Here is a 17,180-nt window from a genome sequence, read left to right as displayed (position 1 = left end):
CCCACACAATAATGGGGGCCCGTACGTCTATGATAAGGGGTGCCTCCCACATCCCCAAAGCGTTCTTTTATTATGCCATCTTCGCAAGCCAAGGTACCATTCCGTTTAACTACTGTATTGTAATGGTACTTTGACTTGCGAAGGTGTTATTATTAGGCATGCATTACAATATACGAAAGACGGTAACATAATGATTCTGAATTAAAGCTATTTTGTCCTACAACAACATTGTACCTGGTTGCTTACTATATTAATTTCCGTACATACGGTTGTCCTAATGTCAGCTAAAAAAAAATTTGTTTAACGACACCATTAGAGCACGTTTATTAATTTAAATTATCGACCATTAGAGTAGATGTTAAACATTTGGTAATTCTAACACGTAGTCTTTAGAGGAAAGTCGCAAATGTTTTCCATTAGCATTGAGGGACCTTTTATATGCAGGACAGCACACACCGCGGACTTTGATATCCTCGTCTCCGGATAAAACATGAATATTTTGGGTTGTGAGTGCCGAAAGAATTCGTTGATGATTGTTTATTTCGTGCAATAAACTAAGTAATAGGTAGATATTATATAAATTATTTTAAATGGATGAAACAATTTACGGCAATAAAACACAAATGAGGCATGTTCAGAAGGACGATCTCTTGATAAATATTTTCACAAAACTATAATAAAAAAACCATGGAGCTTCGTAATGTTCTACACAGTTTATCAATTTTAATACTGACTTAAATTAAAAACAGTTAAATAAAGATATATTGGTTAACAAAATAATAGTCTAAATAATTATGAATATCAAACACTGAATAAACCTACATGGAAATGAAAATACATATGTTAAAATTAATGTTTTTATCCTTTGCAGAGTAATGGATAATTCAGATAAAATAAAGATGTTTTTTTCTTATTAACTTAATATTCACAAAATAAATACTTTAACTAGATGATATACATTTTATTTATTTATTTATTTTATTATTATTATTTTATTTTTATTTTTACAGTTATTAATCCCCCCCCCCCAAACTACAAATACTGTATGCAGCCTAAGCTTAAGCATGTACTCTTTGCTCCGTTCACAAACACGTCTATGTTATGACGATACCGTGTATTTACATTATTTCACTGTCAGTCAATGGGGCAAGTGTAAAGTTTGTGGGCGGAGACACACTCTGTTTATCGGCTTCTCGCCAGCTTGACTGACAGTCAGCCAGCGCTCAGCGGTGTCTTCAAAGCAACAATAATCCCCGCCCACTTTAAGACCCGTTAGCCGTCGACGATAAATCGGTCCGCAGATACGGTAGTTCACCCGAACGTTCGGACATTTCGGCGACAAACTCTGATTGTCAGTCACCAGCGAACACGTTGTCATTTATGTATGTGCTTGTGCGGGATAGAGGAGAGCTCGAAAGCGCGTGGAATTGTTCTAAACGAAAATAACGGGTAATATAAACGCGGCGGATGGATACACGAAGAGCTTGTGTCAAGTGGTGTACATTTGAGTGAAACATACAATCGGTTCGCAGCAGTCTTGACGTGTTGTGTTTGTTGAAAACAGCAAGTGATTGTTACGGATATACGTTGACCACGTTGTTGCGTACTCCACACCGCGGACCCTGGGCTGTCGACGGGGGGAGACAGGTACGATGCCAGGGTCGGAGCTGCTGGTCGGGACGGCGGTCCTGTGGGTGTTGGCGAGTTTGACGGTGGGAGGGGTGGATTCCATGTCGTTCGATCACAACGTCCACAACGCGAAATGCGAGCCCATCACCATACCCATGTGTCTGGACATGCGATACAACCTCACTCGGATGCCCAACCTGGTCGGGCACACGAACCAGAAGGACGCCGCGATTCAGGTACACGAGTTTCTACCGCTCGTCCAGATCGGATGTTCTCGTCTGCTAAAGTTTTTTCTGTGTTCGCTGTACGCCCCGATGTGCACGGAACTTGTCGAAGAGACCCTGATCATCCCGGCGTGTCGATCCATGTGCCTGGAGGTGAAATCGAAGTGCGCCCCTATTCTCGCCAGGTTCAGTTTCCCGTGGCCCGACATTCTCTCGTGCGAAAAGCTACCCGAGAGAAGCGACCCGACAAGCAACCTGTGCATGGAAGCGCCGAACGTCACCGACGAACCAGACTTCGACGCTGGGACGCACCGCCACGAAAATCTGGACGACATGAACCCTGAGTTAAAAAAGATATTCGAGTCGCTTACGAAATCGACGACCGAAACGTCCAGGTACGACATCAAGCACAAGACCGACGTGAACAACGTCTGCCCCGTGCGCTTCGTGCACGTGGACAAGCTGCAGAAGAACAACTCGTGCGCGCCGCGCTGCGACGTGGACGTCTATTTCCGCCAGGAGGACAAGGTGTTCGCCGAGGTCTGGATGATCGTGTGGGCCTCGCTGTGCGGCCTGTCGACAACCATCACCGTCCTCACCTTCGTGATCGACACCTCCAGGTTCAAGTACCCGGAGAGGCCCATCATATTCTTGTCCATGTGCTACGCCATCTACTCAATGGCGTTCGTGATCCGGGCCGTGATCGGGCCCGACGCCATCTCGTGCGACAGGGGCCGCGACGGCAGGAAGTTCCTCATCCAGGAAGGGCTGGAGAGCACGTGGTGCATCATCGTCTTCCTCATCCTCTACTTCTTCGGCATGGCCAGCTCCATCTGGTGGGTGATCCTCACCGTGACATGGTTCCTGGCGGCGGGCAGGAAGTGGGGGCAGGAGGCCATAGAAGCTTTAAGCAGTTACTTCCACCTGGCCGCCTGGGCCATCCCGGCCATCAAGACTATCATCATCCTCACGATGAGGAGGGTAGACGGGGACGAGCTCACGGGGCTATGCTACGTGGGCAACCAGGACATCGCGGCGCAGACGGGGTTCGTCCTCGCGCCCCTCATTGTGTACCTCATCGTGGGCACCGCCTTCATACTGGCCGGTTTCGTGGCCCTCTTTCGTATTAGGAACAACTTAAAACAGGACGGAACGAATATTCGAAAACTCGAGAAACTAATGGCCAAGATAGGTGTTTTTTCCGTGTTGTACACAGTGCCGGCCACGTGCGTGATCGGTTGTTTGTTTTACGAAAGGATTAACTTCGACCAGTGGAGGACTCAGGCCATGATGCGGCCGTGCCACAGTCGGAACGACTGTACGCTGGAGCATTCTATTCCCACCGTGGAGGTGTACATGCTGAAGATCTTCATGTCGCTCGTGGTGGGCATCACCAGCGGCATGTGGATCTGGAGTACCAAGACAGCCGCCTCGTGGAGACAGTTTTTCTCTAGTCGATTTTCTAGAAGAAAGTCGAAATACAGTGCAAACTATCACCAGGCACCAGTGATTGTTATGAAGCAACAGACAGGGCAGAAATGCGCGCCCAAAGTTGCCGGTTCCAGGGTATAAGTTAAAACTAATCACACCTCTTCTGTTTGTTTTTTGTTTTTTTTCTCTGATGTTTCTGTTACGGAATATTGCGAACAGTTTTGACTGGCAATTTTAAAAACAAAACAAATAGTCAGCTCTTGTGTTTTCTCTTTGTTTCTGTTACGGATATTACAGAAAATTTTGAATGGCAATATTATAGGAAATTTTGAATGGCAGTCTGAACCAAAATAATCTTATTTTCTGTTTTCTTTACATTTCTGTTACGGATATCACAGAAATTGTTGACTGATAATTTGAAAGAAGTCATCTACTTTATCTTTCTTTTAAGTTGACAAATAATTTTAAAGAAATTACCTATTTTATGGTTCTTTACATTTCTGTTACGGGACATCGCAGAAATCGTCGAATTGATAATTTGAAAGAAATCATCTGTTTTAGGTTTCTTTGTTTCTGTTACAGGATATCATAGCAATTTAGTCACTGGCAATTTGAAAGAAATCATCTGTTTTAAGTTTCTTTGCTTTCTATTTCGGGATATCACCGAAGTTTAGTCACTGACAATTTGAAAGTAATCAGTCGCAAGTGCTCCTTTAAATTATACGTTGCAGTATAAGCCATCTTTTTGAGTTGTTGATAGTATATTTGTTACACCGCGAGTGTATATTATGTTCGATATGGGAGAAACTTGATTGACCTTGTTTCCAGTGACGGTGAACAGGCTGGCACGATACACTTGATAAACAGACGGTGTTTCAAACTTGAAACGAGTATCTGGCCAGCGTGAGGAATGAATGAATGTTTGCTTTTTTATGTGTTCAAGTTTGGAATATTCTTCTCTTTTTTTGACATTTGAAATAAGATAAAATTACTATATTTTATGAAGTTTTGTTGAATATTACTTTACTTTTAACATTCTTTTCCTCTTTTTTTGGATACAGGTTGATCTTAGTCATGTAGTTTCGAAACTTTATATTTAGGAACTTGAACTAAGGGCACAAACTAAAGTCAAACAGGGCCCGTACTTACAAAACTTTTATAAAGTCCAGATTCAAGATTTTAGAAGTGTTAACCTGCTGTTTGTATGGGTAATACTTTATTAGAGCTCCGAGTCTAAGACTTTTAATGGTTTTTTGTAAGTATGAAGCCGGTTGCTAGTAGTTTGTGTTTAGACCCTTTTAACTGGACTACTATATCCTCACGATTCTGCCATTGTAACGTATTTTAAGTTAAAGGGACATTCCTGAGTTTGCTGCATTGTAAAATGTTTCCGACTAATAAAATATTTCTACGATTAAACCTACATATTAAATATATTTTCTTGTTTAGAATATCAGTGTCTGTATATTCAATGTGTTTCTGGTCGTCTTAATATTTGTAAGAAGTCCGAACTGGATTTTGTCTTCAAATAATTTTGTACGTACGAAAAAATATATTTGAGGAAATACAATGAAATTTAACCTAGTACAAATATTAGAACGATCAGAAACACGTTTAATATACAGCCACTAATATTTATGCAGAAAAATATATTTGATACGTAATTACAATCGTTAAAAAGTCTCTTTTAGTCGATAACATCTTAAACATTGCAGCAAACTCAGGAATGTCCATTTAATAGAGCCTTTGAAACGACTAAAATTACAAGGCCAAATTTATAAAGCCTGTTTATGTCTTACACGCGTGTAACTATATACAGTTATACTGCTTAAACACGTGTTTAAGAGAAAAAAACCAGGCTTAATAAATTCGGCCCATATACTATATTGGGATTAATTATAACAAAGGCAGACTCTCGCAATATTTTAGGGGATGGGGAATCAAAGATAAAAGGTAACATGAACCAACTCCTGAAAAGGGCTGCCCCCAATAATTGTTTAGCATTCGTGAAACGAAAAATTGCTAAGAGTTAAAAAAAAGTGGCATTTAATTGTTTTTTTGACAGTTACTTTTGTAATAGCACTGTCCGTATATCCAGTCTGTTTCTGGTGTTCCTAATGTTTGTACATGCAGTAGGTAAAACAGGATTTTACTAGCAAACATTTCGTACATACGGGCAAAAAACTATATTATGAAGTAAAATGCCTTTAGAGCTACTACACGCATAAACATGTCCAGACACAGATGGATATACAGATTGATATTCTCAGCAATATAATGTAATTAATGTGCAATTGTTAAAATGTAAATATGGCAATTTTGGCTAGAAATGTGTTACACTGGCACCAACAATGAATGAATGAATGAATGAATGTTTAACGACACCCCAGCACAAAAATACACATAGGCTATTGGGTGTCATAAATGGTAAGTATATGAAAATACTATTTATATATATTTATGTAAAACCACAGTGTAAGGAGCTGTGGGTGAAAAGTATAATACAATACATAAAATCAAGGTAAGTACATTTTAAAACTTTGTATAGAAGACAGTGTTTCAAAAACTTTACAACCAATTCTGGATGGAATTTAAAAGATTCCAAGACATTTCTGTTGCCAAATATATCATTTCTCGTCGGCTTGAGATGATCACACTCCACCAAAATGTGGCGCACAGTCAGTGTACACTGACAATGTTCACACCGAGGGGGAGGGTCCTTCTTTAAAATAAATGAATGCGTCAAATATGTATTGGCCGATGCGGGCACGGCACAAGACTACTTCATCCTTCCTGCATCGCCTGTAGGATGACTGCCACTCTCCCAGGACTGCCTTGACAGAATGAAGTTTATTCGCAACCGCACCGTCCCAATCGTCTTGCCAAGTCGAAAAGATATATTGGTTAATATGAAATTTAAAATCACTGTAGGGGACACCAACATGGACACGGGGCAAGTTCAAAGCAGACTTGGCAGCAACATCTGCCTTTTCGTTACCCTTAATGCCAAAATGGCTGGGTACCCAACAAAATATAACATCTTTATTGGCAATTGATAAAAAGACACACTTTCGTATCACCATCCCAACTAAGGATGCTCCAATTGCATGTATTGTAGAGCTTGGAGACACGAAATCGAGTCTGTAAAAATAATATACTTGGATGCGCATGAATCCTTAATCTGTTCCAGGGCTTTAATGACTGCCCAAATTTCGGCAGTAAAGATTGATGCTGAATCGGGCAATCTCATGGAAATTATTGCGTCTGATGGAAACACTGTAGCACAAGCCACAGAATTCCCAGAATTTCACAGAATAACTCGGTGTGTTCTAGTGCTGTCGTTAAACAAAAAAGAAAAAAAACGAAGAAAAAACCCTTCTCTTTTAGATTTGTTTTATGAGGCCTAACTTAGAAATAATCATGAAATTTGGCGTGCGAGACAACTTGATTTGTTTTACGCTTGGATTTTAAAAAAGGCAATGTCAGGTTACTGACCCCATGTGATCGTTTCTGAAATTAAACACTGATTGAATGGTTGTTATTCAGAAACGTCCAATGATGTTACCGTCAACAAAAATTCAATTGTACGTGCGTCGGTTTGTTGTTTGATGATATGCTGCGTGCATTTCCAAAAATCAATACATTAATTCATAAAAATTAGTGTCGAACCCTCCAGTGCCCTTGCTCTTCCGTGTACATAGTGAAATAATCACTAATAATCATTATATTAATACCGTAGTATGAGTTCATTAGCATGTTTCTATGTTGACACCCAATGCCCCCACCCCACACCACCCTAAATAATCCAACCACCCTAAATCCCCCACCCCCCAAAACAAAAACAAAAAACAAACAAACGACAAAACAAACCCAAACAAACAAAACAAAGCCCAGCAGTTTTGCGACATCAGAGGATTTATTACGGCATTAGACAGCAGCTACAGTCAGAAGTTTGTTTCATTTAACGACACCACTAGAGCGAATTGATTAATTAAGTAATCATCGCTTATTGGATGTTAAATTGTCCATAGCTGGGCTAATATCAAGCAGACGAAATTTTAGAAAAGTAAATATAGTTCAAACAAGAGTGATACTGTAAATAATTACTACCCTGTTGTACATAACCATAACCACAAAACTTGTGACATTGATAATTTGTAATACTAGTACACTGTTTCCGTACAGAAAAGGTATCTTTCATTTCAATTCTTTATTAACTTTAACAGGTCCGTGCATACAGAAACTCCACTTGAGGACGAAAATGTACGAGTTTTTTGCCTACTGTAAGAAAAAAATATCTAAATTGTGTTCCCCCCCCACCCCCCAACTGAGATTATGTCCCATTTCAAATATCGTACTCGTGGTATACACACATGTAAATAAATATACAGGTAAACAGTGGTAATACATTGTGAAATATTAATATACAGTGACATGTTAATATATAATGCAAAGTAACTACAAATAACTTTGCTGCATTGTAAGATGTTTCCGACTAATAAAATAGTTCTACGATTAAATTTACATATTAAATATATTTTCTTGTTTAGAATATCAGTGTCAGTATATTCAATGTGTTTCTGGTCGTCTTAATATGTGTAAGAAGCCCAAACTGGATTTTGTCTTCAAATAATTTCGTACGTACGAAAAAAAACAATATTTTAGGAAATAAGATGAAATTTAACCTAGTACAAATATTAGAACGATCAGAAACACGTTTAATATACAGCCACTAATATTTTATGCGGAAAAATATATTTGATATGTAATTGTAATCGTTAAAAAGTCTGTTAGTCGATAACATCTTAAAAAGTGCAGCAAACTCAGGAATGTCCTTTAAATGAGTGGCCAGATAAAAAAAAAAAAAGTTTTTCTAAATAACGTATTTGCTTAATATTATTAAAAGAGAACAGTTTGGTACGTTTATAAACAGATGTTTTTTCCCCCCTGTAAGTATACATTCCCAACATAGACATACAAGTATAAAGTGAAAATCATCTTCAGTATCTTTAGCACATACTAGACATGATGTATTAATTGTATCTACTGGTTTTATTAACACGATTGCGTGACGAGAGACGGTATCCAGAAATAGCTTGCCTGAATCGCTTTAGGATATACTTATAATTAGATAGGTAATATTGCTTAGCATAAATATTAATATAATGTATGTGATATGCACATTATGTGGCAGAAGAAATCTGAGTTCTGAGGACTTGTTTAGCTCAGTATATCATCGTTTGTTTAATAATTGTTATATATCGGGTGGCACTCCAAAAACGATAACCCTACTGAATATGGAATTGTATATATAAAAAGGTATGAGGACTGTAACTTTGTGATATTTCACACCCATTACTATATGGATATTTGCCACCTTCACTGGGATCGATCCTCGTCAACGGGTCCATTTGGGTTATTTCTCGTTCCAGCCAGTGCACCATGACTGATATATCAAAGGCTGTGGTATGTGCTATCCTGTCTGCGGAATGATGTATATAAAAGATCATTTGCTACTAATGAAAACATGTAGCGGATTTCCTCTCTAAGACTATATGTCAAAATTACTAAATATATGACATCCAATAGCCGATGATTAAGAAATCAATGTGCTCTAGTGTTGTTATACAAAACAAACGTTTTGCCACCTGCAGTGAAAATTTTAGGCACCTAAGTCAAATATTGTTAAAATCACAACAGATTAAAAATTGGAAGTAAAAACAATGCGACGCTCTATTGGCATCCAATAACCGATGGTTAATAAATAAATGTACACTAGTGGTGTCGTTAAACAAAACAAACATATTGCACTCGATGCTCTCCTGTCTAGCGTCGCACTTTATCTATAATAATAGGAATGCTAACAATTCATTCTATGTCATGTAAAACGTGTTACATCAAGGTCCAGGTGTGTCATGACATCACTGCCAACAGAACAGTTATTATTATTAGTTTTGAAAGAATGTGCAAACTACTGATAGGCTGCAGTGATCATGTTTCAACGCGTTCACATGTTTTTTAGGTTTAAAAAAAAAAAAAACCCACCCTTTATAATCTAAATTATAAGACATATTTTAAAGTATTTTTGCGTGTAACATCTTTAATATGAAAGTATTTTATTTTGTAAATTAAGAACATTAAAAAAATACATAAACATAAACACCCCCAACCCCCAAAACACGTAACAAACACACGTAACAAACACACGCAACAAACACACGTAACAAACAACAACAAACACACGTAACAAACACACGTAACAAACAACAACAAACACACGTAACAAACACATGTAACAAACACACGCAACAAACACACGCAACAAACAACAACAAACACACGTAACAAACACACGCAACAAACACACGCAACAAACAACAACAAACACACGCAACAAACACACGTAACAAACACACGCAACAAACACACGTAACAAACACACGCAACAAACAACAACAAACACAAACAACAACAAACACACGCAACAAACACACGTAACAAACACACGTAACAAACACACGCAACAAACAACAACAACAACCAAAAAACACATACACCCCCCCCCCCCCCCCACACACACACACACAAACCCACACCCCAAAACAAAACAAAAACCATCTCCCACAAACCAAAAATAATAATATAAAAATCAAAACCTAAAACTCCTATTATAAAGGGAATGTTAACACGTCTTTTCCCTGGTGTTATAAATACTATGTAGCCGTAGTCAGTTCCACTCAGGTTTGAGTCAGGAACTAGGTTCTCGGACTATCCTTAAGTACGAGGGCTTGCGTTCTAACCAGTTTGACAGCCTTCAAACAGGATGACAGGTCTTTGAATCTGTACATAAATGTCATATGATTAATACTGCAAATTGGCAGTATTACGATTTTTACTGCTCTAACATAGTCCGTATTTGTTTGCGGTACAGTAACAAGACTATCCTGCGTTTGTTACTGTTATGGAAGGAAGGAAGAACCTTTTATTTAACGACGCCCTCAACACCTTTTAATGACTAAAATTGCATATGAAATACATTTTTTTTCCTGGATAAAATAACAGTGGCTGTATATTAATTGTGCTTTTGATCGTACTTGTGTTTGTATCAGGGGTCAAACCAGATTTAATTTCGTAATGTATGTATGTATGTATGTATGTATGTATGTATGTATGTATGTATATCTATATCTATCTATCTATCTATCTATCTATCTATCTATCTATCTATCTATCTATATATATATATATATATATATATATATATATATATTATATATATATTGTACGTACGGAATAACTGGCAGGCCAAATTCAATTTAGACTACTTGGAAATATTAGGCCAATCTGAAACACATTGAATATACAGACACTGATGTTCTAAACAAGAAATTGTATTTAGTATATTTAGCAGTTGGAAACATCTTACAATAGTAGAACAGTCTCTTTACGGTGCCAAGAGCATAGGCACAACAAATAAAATAAACAAATAAAAGAGGAAGAGAAAAAGGGCACTTGAATATATTTTGGGGAATGGGTCCCCAAGTCCCGCCTGGATCCGCCTTTAAGTGACACAGTGTGGCTGTCTTCATCAATACTTCCACATTTATGATAAGAGAGAAAAAATAGTACTAACAATGATGTTAAATATTAATTATCCAAGGGCAAATCCAGAAATGCTTGGGGGAGGGGGGGGGGGGGCGCAAACGGGAAAAGGACACGTGGATCGATTCATCAAAAGGGCATCACAATATAAAAAGTATACTGAATATATGTTTAACGGTCCCCTGCACCCCCTCTCCCTTCGGTCCGCTTCTGTTATCATGAACATTTGTAATAATAAATCGAAATCCACTGAACTGTTCCACTGATAAACCCATTGACTGTTGGGAGATGCTGACGTACACGTACACGTACACGTATAGAGATGAAGTTACACCGATATCTAGTCGGCCGGCGACAAGCTCTTTTGAAGTAAATAGAATGTGGTTTATCCTAACCGACCCGGCTTATCGGTTGTATCCACGTATAATGATACCCTTATAGGGTGACCAAGCGTGCTCATACCCTGGCCCGTCGGGTTAGTTCATTTTCACTTCAGGAGAAGGTTAATATTTGCATGGTCTAATTTCCTCGCTATATACGCACGGCGTGGTAATGGGGTCTATACAATAAACAATATAACTTGCGGGGTTTTCACGAGAACACTGGGGTAGAAAAATTGATCCAATCTCGATACTCTAGTGAACACCCACTGAATAGCCATATCATAGAGCTACTTCCACAGATCAGAAACACATCAAGGCGGACGAATTGGGTGTAGTGTTAGGTGCTCTACCCGTTTAGTTTTGTAATGGGGCGTCTGTACTTTTTATGGCATATTATTGTTCCAATACCTCACGCGCGATGCCTCCCTACCAATATTTTATTTGTTCCACCGCCTGTGTTTGAGATGGTTATTTTGTAGTGCATGAAAAAACATTGTTTTTCTTGTTTGAATTTCACATTCTATATGACGTCATGCACGTGACATAAAATAAACATGCACATTTACCTCCGTTGATACATACGTGTGTAAACGCGTTCACATAACGAGTGTACTTACAAACAAACACGTAAAAAAGCTTGTTTTGTTTAACGACACCACCAGAGCACATTGACTTTTCCTACAAACAATAAATATATTTCTGTTGGTACCAGTTCTCATGTAAACGTTTGATTTACATAACCCATTGGTAAACTGGTAGGACAATACATACGCACACACGCACACATATTGCTAGAGAGAGAGAGAGAGAGAGAGAGAGAGAGAGAGAGAGAGAGAGAGAGAGGGGGGGGAGGGAGAGACATAGCTCAGTCCTGTAAGAACGATATCTGAATTAGGGAGGGGCACAATCTCTAATGGAGGAGGCAGTCTCTAGTGGGTGGGTGGGTTACAAGTAATATTTTAAACCTTATTTATAACATAGACATGGGGGAAAACCTGTACATTTTCGTCCACAAGCCCCCCCCCCCCCAGTTCCTACGGATCTGAAGAGAGAGAGAGAGAGAGAGAGAGAGAGAGAGCGAGCGAGAGAGAGAGAGAGAGAGAGAGAGAGAGAGAGAGAGAGAGAGAGAGAGAGACTAGCGACACATACACGCGCGCGCGCACTCTCTCTCTCTCTCTCTCTCTCTCTCTCTCTCTCTCTCTCTCTCTCTCTCTCTCTCTCTCTCTCTCTCTCTCTCTCTCTCTCTCTCTCACACACACACAGAGATACATATACATATTTATACACACACAGCACTTGGAGAGCTATTTGAATGATGTAATACAAACTGTCAGTGGTATGTAACTACATGTGTGTACACATTACATACATCCTTTTGGCTATCGAGAAGACATTGTATCTCTTTGATCTGGAAACCTGCTCCGAGTGCTAATATTGACCCATTCTTTTATACGTATCAGTTGTCGTTAATAGGTCTTGGGGCTCTTCCAGAACAAATCAGTCACATGGGGGGAATTGTGAGATATCGGAATTATTTTATATCTGGTGGCATTCGAAGATTTTGAAAAATGGAAATAGGGCCAAATTATTATATTTTATAGATTTTATGGGGAAAAGTGCAACCCTCATTTTCTCATGTAATAATTTCTGGAATAGCCTTTGTTGATATACGGTATACTGGACAGCAAAAGAAACGCATTTTGTAAAAATGGAAAACATTTTCATGATCAAATTAATTTGTTAAAGTAGACTGTCAAAATGGGTCTAAAGTGTCCACAGAGGCGGATCTGGGGGGGGGGGGGGAAGGAGGGGCCCGCCCCCTTAAATTTTGCGACAGTTATAATTTTATTATATATTAATTTTCAATTTTTTTTTACGATCCCCTCCAAACCTTCCCCAAAGTTTCATTGGCATTCCACTTCATTTCATTGGGGCCCCCCTAAATGGATTTTCTGGATCCGCCACTGGTCCACAAGACATTGATAATTTTAATAGGCACAAATAACTAAAGTTGTTTAATGGGTGCGTTTCGCAAATACGGGTGTTTTTTTAAATATAGTATAGTCTCTCTATAGACTGTTCTATGGAAATGATAAGTGCATTAATGTGCATTTAGTAAAATATGAGTATTTGTTATATAGTATAGTCTGTCTATAAACTGTTCCATGGAAATGATAAGTGCATTAATGTGCATTTAGTAAAATATGAGTATTTGTTATATAGTATAGTCTGTCTATAAACTGTTCCATGGAAATGATAAGTGCATTAATGTGCATTTAGTAAAATATGAGTATTTGTTATATAGTATAGTCTGTCTATAAAACTGTTCCATGGAAATGATAGTGCGTTAATGTGCATTTAGTAAAATATGAGTATTTGTATATAGTATAGTCTGTCTATAAACTGTTCCATGGAAATGATAAGTGCGTTAATGTGCATTTAGTAAAATATGAGTATTTGTTATATAGTATAGTCTGTCTATAAACTGTTCCATGGAAATGATAAGTGCGTTAATGTGCATTTAGTAAAATATGAGTATTTGTTATATAGTATAGTCTGTCTATAAACTGTTCCATGGAAATGATAAGTGCGTTAATGTGCATTTAGTAAAATATGAGTATTTGTTATATAGTATAGTCTGTCTATAAACTGTTCCATGGAAATGATAAGTGCGTTAATGTGCATTTAGTAAAATATGAGTATTTGTTATATAGTATAGTCTGTCTATAAACTGTTCCATGGAAATGATAAGGAAGGAAATGTTTTTTTTTTAATAACGCACTCAACACATTTTATTTATGGTTATATGGCGTCGGATGGAAATGATAAGTGCATTAATGTGCGTTTCGTAAATATGAGTATTTTTTAATCTAGTATAGTCTCTCTATAGATTGTTCCATGGATATATGTAATTTAATGATTTAACATAGAAATCAAATATTGCACTAACATGACTTCGTGACTACTACACACATTATAGAACACGGTATACAAGTTATATTTTATATCGACGTTATTCAATAGATATTATAACAGTATTGTATATGTACACTATATATCTCGACTCAGATTTAAAAAATACTATACCATATTACATTGTATAAGACTATTATATATTAGATTTTAATTAATTACTATAAAACACGATTTGATAAAAACAATACCATTAGGCACCAACTACTCTTCTAATTTTATAGTTAAAGAGACATTCCCGAGTTTGCTGCACTTTTTAAGATGTTATCGGCTAACAGAGACTTTTTAACGATTGTAATTTGATATCGAATATATTTTTCTGCATAAAATATTAGTGGCTGTATATTAAACGTGTTTCTGTTCGTTCTAATATTTGTATTAGGTTAAATGTCATCTTATTTCCTAAAATATAGTTTATGTAAGTACGAAATTATTTGAAGACAAAATCCAGTTTGGGCTTCTTACAAATGTTAAGACGACCAGAAACACATTGAATATAGAGACACTGATATTTTAAACAAGAAAATATATTTAATATGCAAGTTTAATCGTAGAAATATTTTGTTAGTCGGAAACATCTTACAATGTAGCAAACTCAGGAATGTCCCTTTAACAGATGTCATTTTAGCACTAGACTGTATGCGACATTTATATGTTTTAAATCGCATTACTTTATAATCATACATAAATACTTTAGATTTCATAAAACTTAAGACTTCATATTTTAAATATATACCATACGAAACAAGATTTTGCTACCTTTATTACACTGTAGAATACATTATAATTTATAGTGCTTTTTGTTCTGAGGTGTTAAACATTCATTCATTGATTCATTGATTCATTCATGTATCCTGCATGTGGTTGTATTACAAGCAGTACTGAACTTATAATTATTTAAGTACTGAATCTTATGATTACACATCACAATAATGGACTTTGTATAAAGTTACTGTCATTACTTAAAACTGAAATTAAAAAAATTCTGATCGTATAGGGTTGTGTATAGAATCTAGTACTGTTTAAATTACTAATGTGAAATGTGCTACCATATACTACTGTATCATTATTATTTTAAATCTAACAAATTAGATTTTTTTTAATTGAAGAACTTTTCAAATAATAATTAATTTCAGTGATGCTTTTATTTGTATGGTAGCCTACAAATATTTTTAAAATCGATATTTATATTTAGAATTTACGGGTTTTGCTTTTAAGTGTTAAAATATAAATCCCTTGGTAAAGACAAAAAAACCTCCTAATATATACGAAAGCAACAACAACGACAATAACGACAACGGCGACGACAACAACGGTAACAGAAGCGACAACGACGATGACGATAACGACGACGGCAACAACAATGACAAAGACGACAACAACATACCCTTTTTGGCCTTGGTATGTGCTATCCTGTCTGTGGAATGGTGCATATAAAAAATCTCTTGCTTCTAATGAAAAGAATGTAGCGGGTTTCCTTTCTATGACTATATGTCAAAATTACCAAATGTTTGACATCCAATATGCGATGATTAATAAATCAATGTGCTCTAGTGGTGTCGCTAAACAAAACTAATTTGCTTTTAATGATTCCCAAAGAAACAACTCAAACTGGTGTTCAAAATATTAACTTCGCTCATTGGGAATTTGCAATTATTACGGAAGGGGTGGGATCTAGTTCAGTCGGTAGAGCGCTCGACTGAGATGCTTTGGTCGTAGGATCAAGTCTTGTAAGTGGACTCCCCCCCCCCCAAAAAAAAAGAAGAAAAAAAAAAGACCCCCCCCCCCCCCCCCCCCTCCCACACAAATAAATGAAAAAGTAAAATATAAAGATTTAAAGAATAAATAGACTTCAGACTGTTTGAAATTCCAATGAACGAATGAACTCTATACTTCACAGAAACAGTAACTTAATAAAGCGTACACGCTCTACAGGACAAAGCATTCACTCCGGTGTTGTTGTTTTTATTCTTTTTTCCCCCTACTACGAAGTACGAACCATCTTTTCAACTGACACCCAAGTAGTTGAACCATATTGAGGCATACACCGGCGAAAATCCCCCCTGTAAATGAATCCAGCTGCCACGTGTGACACCCACAAGAAGGTCATATTCCTCGCTATTAATTTACCAAGACGGAGAAGAAAAGATCCCGGGAAGTCCAGTGCAAAACGATCAGGAAAATTGAGTCGTGTAGTAGTGAGACGGTACAGGAATCGGAATAAATCACACGGGGAACGTATCTTAATGTAGACCGCCGGAACATAAGAAATCAATTCAGCTGGAATATTAGTCGTGTAAAACCGGTGACGCGGAATCCGAGGGGCTCCGGTACCGCGCACATTGTCTTCGCATAGACTGGGGTTTGTTGTCATTGAGCACTGTGCATTTTTTGTACAAGTCTTGTAACGCGATAACGGCTAATTTTCAACAGGTATTGTAGAACATAATAAGCTGCAGTGAGAAGGAGATTCTGTGTCGGTGCGTGTTGTGTTGGGAGATGAGTTACACTAGCATTTAAACAGATCGTGATGTTTGCATATACATGTACATACACAAGTGGCAGAAGCAAGGGGGAAAGGGGGTACATTGGTGTACCAGTTCTGAAGGTTATCATGCATCGCTCGAGTTAAAAAGGAGCATTTGATACATGTATGTAACAAACTCTACCAGTTATTGGCATCTTCTGTTATGACGCCAATAATATATTCAAGATTCCCTTTCGCAATATTTGACGTGTGTCCCAGGGAAGTATTTTTTAATGTTAAGTGAATAAAAAAAGTAAACTAAATGTAACACACAAAAAAAAGAAGAAAAAAATAAAAAAAACAGAAGAAAAAAGAAAAGAAAAAAGTGGAATGGCATTGGCTGCAAGAGGGAATAATGAATGAATGAATGAATGTTTAACGACACCCCAGCACAAAAATACACATCGGCTA

At 37.5% G+C, this 17,180-nt stretch overlaps 1 protein-coding gene across 1 annotated transcript; it reads left to right on the top strand.

Moving 5' to 3' along the window:
- Positions 1 to 1,326: 1,326 nt before the first annotated feature.
- Positions 1,327 to 4,283, top strand: LOC121370806 (frizzled-9-like). Its single transcript, XM_041496283.1, has one exon. It carries the CDS (start codon positions 1,653 to 1,655, stop codon positions 3,423 to 3,425), a length of 1,773 nt encoding a protein of 590 aa, XP_041352217.1. The 5' UTR covers positions 1,327 to 1,652; the 3' UTR covers positions 3,426 to 4,283.
- Positions 4,284 to 17,180: the final 12,897 nt, after the last annotated feature.

The sequence above is a fragment of the Gigantopelta aegis genome, chromosome 4 (genome assembly GCF_016097555.1).
Source record: "Gigantopelta aegis isolate Gae_Host chromosome 4, Gae_host_genome, whole genome shotgun sequence".
NCBI classification, from domain to species: Eukaryota; Metazoa; Mollusca; class Gastropoda; order Neomphalida; family Peltospiridae; genus Gigantopelta; species Gigantopelta aegis.
The sequence above is the reverse complement of the archived record's forward strand: the minus strand, read 5'-3'. Positions and strand labels throughout refer to the sequence as shown.

Coding starts and splice junctions, on each gene's coding strand:
- LOC121370806 (XM_041496283.1), top strand. CDS start 1,653: ATGCCAGGGTCGGAGCTGCTGGTCGGGACGGCGGTCCTGTGGGTGTTG.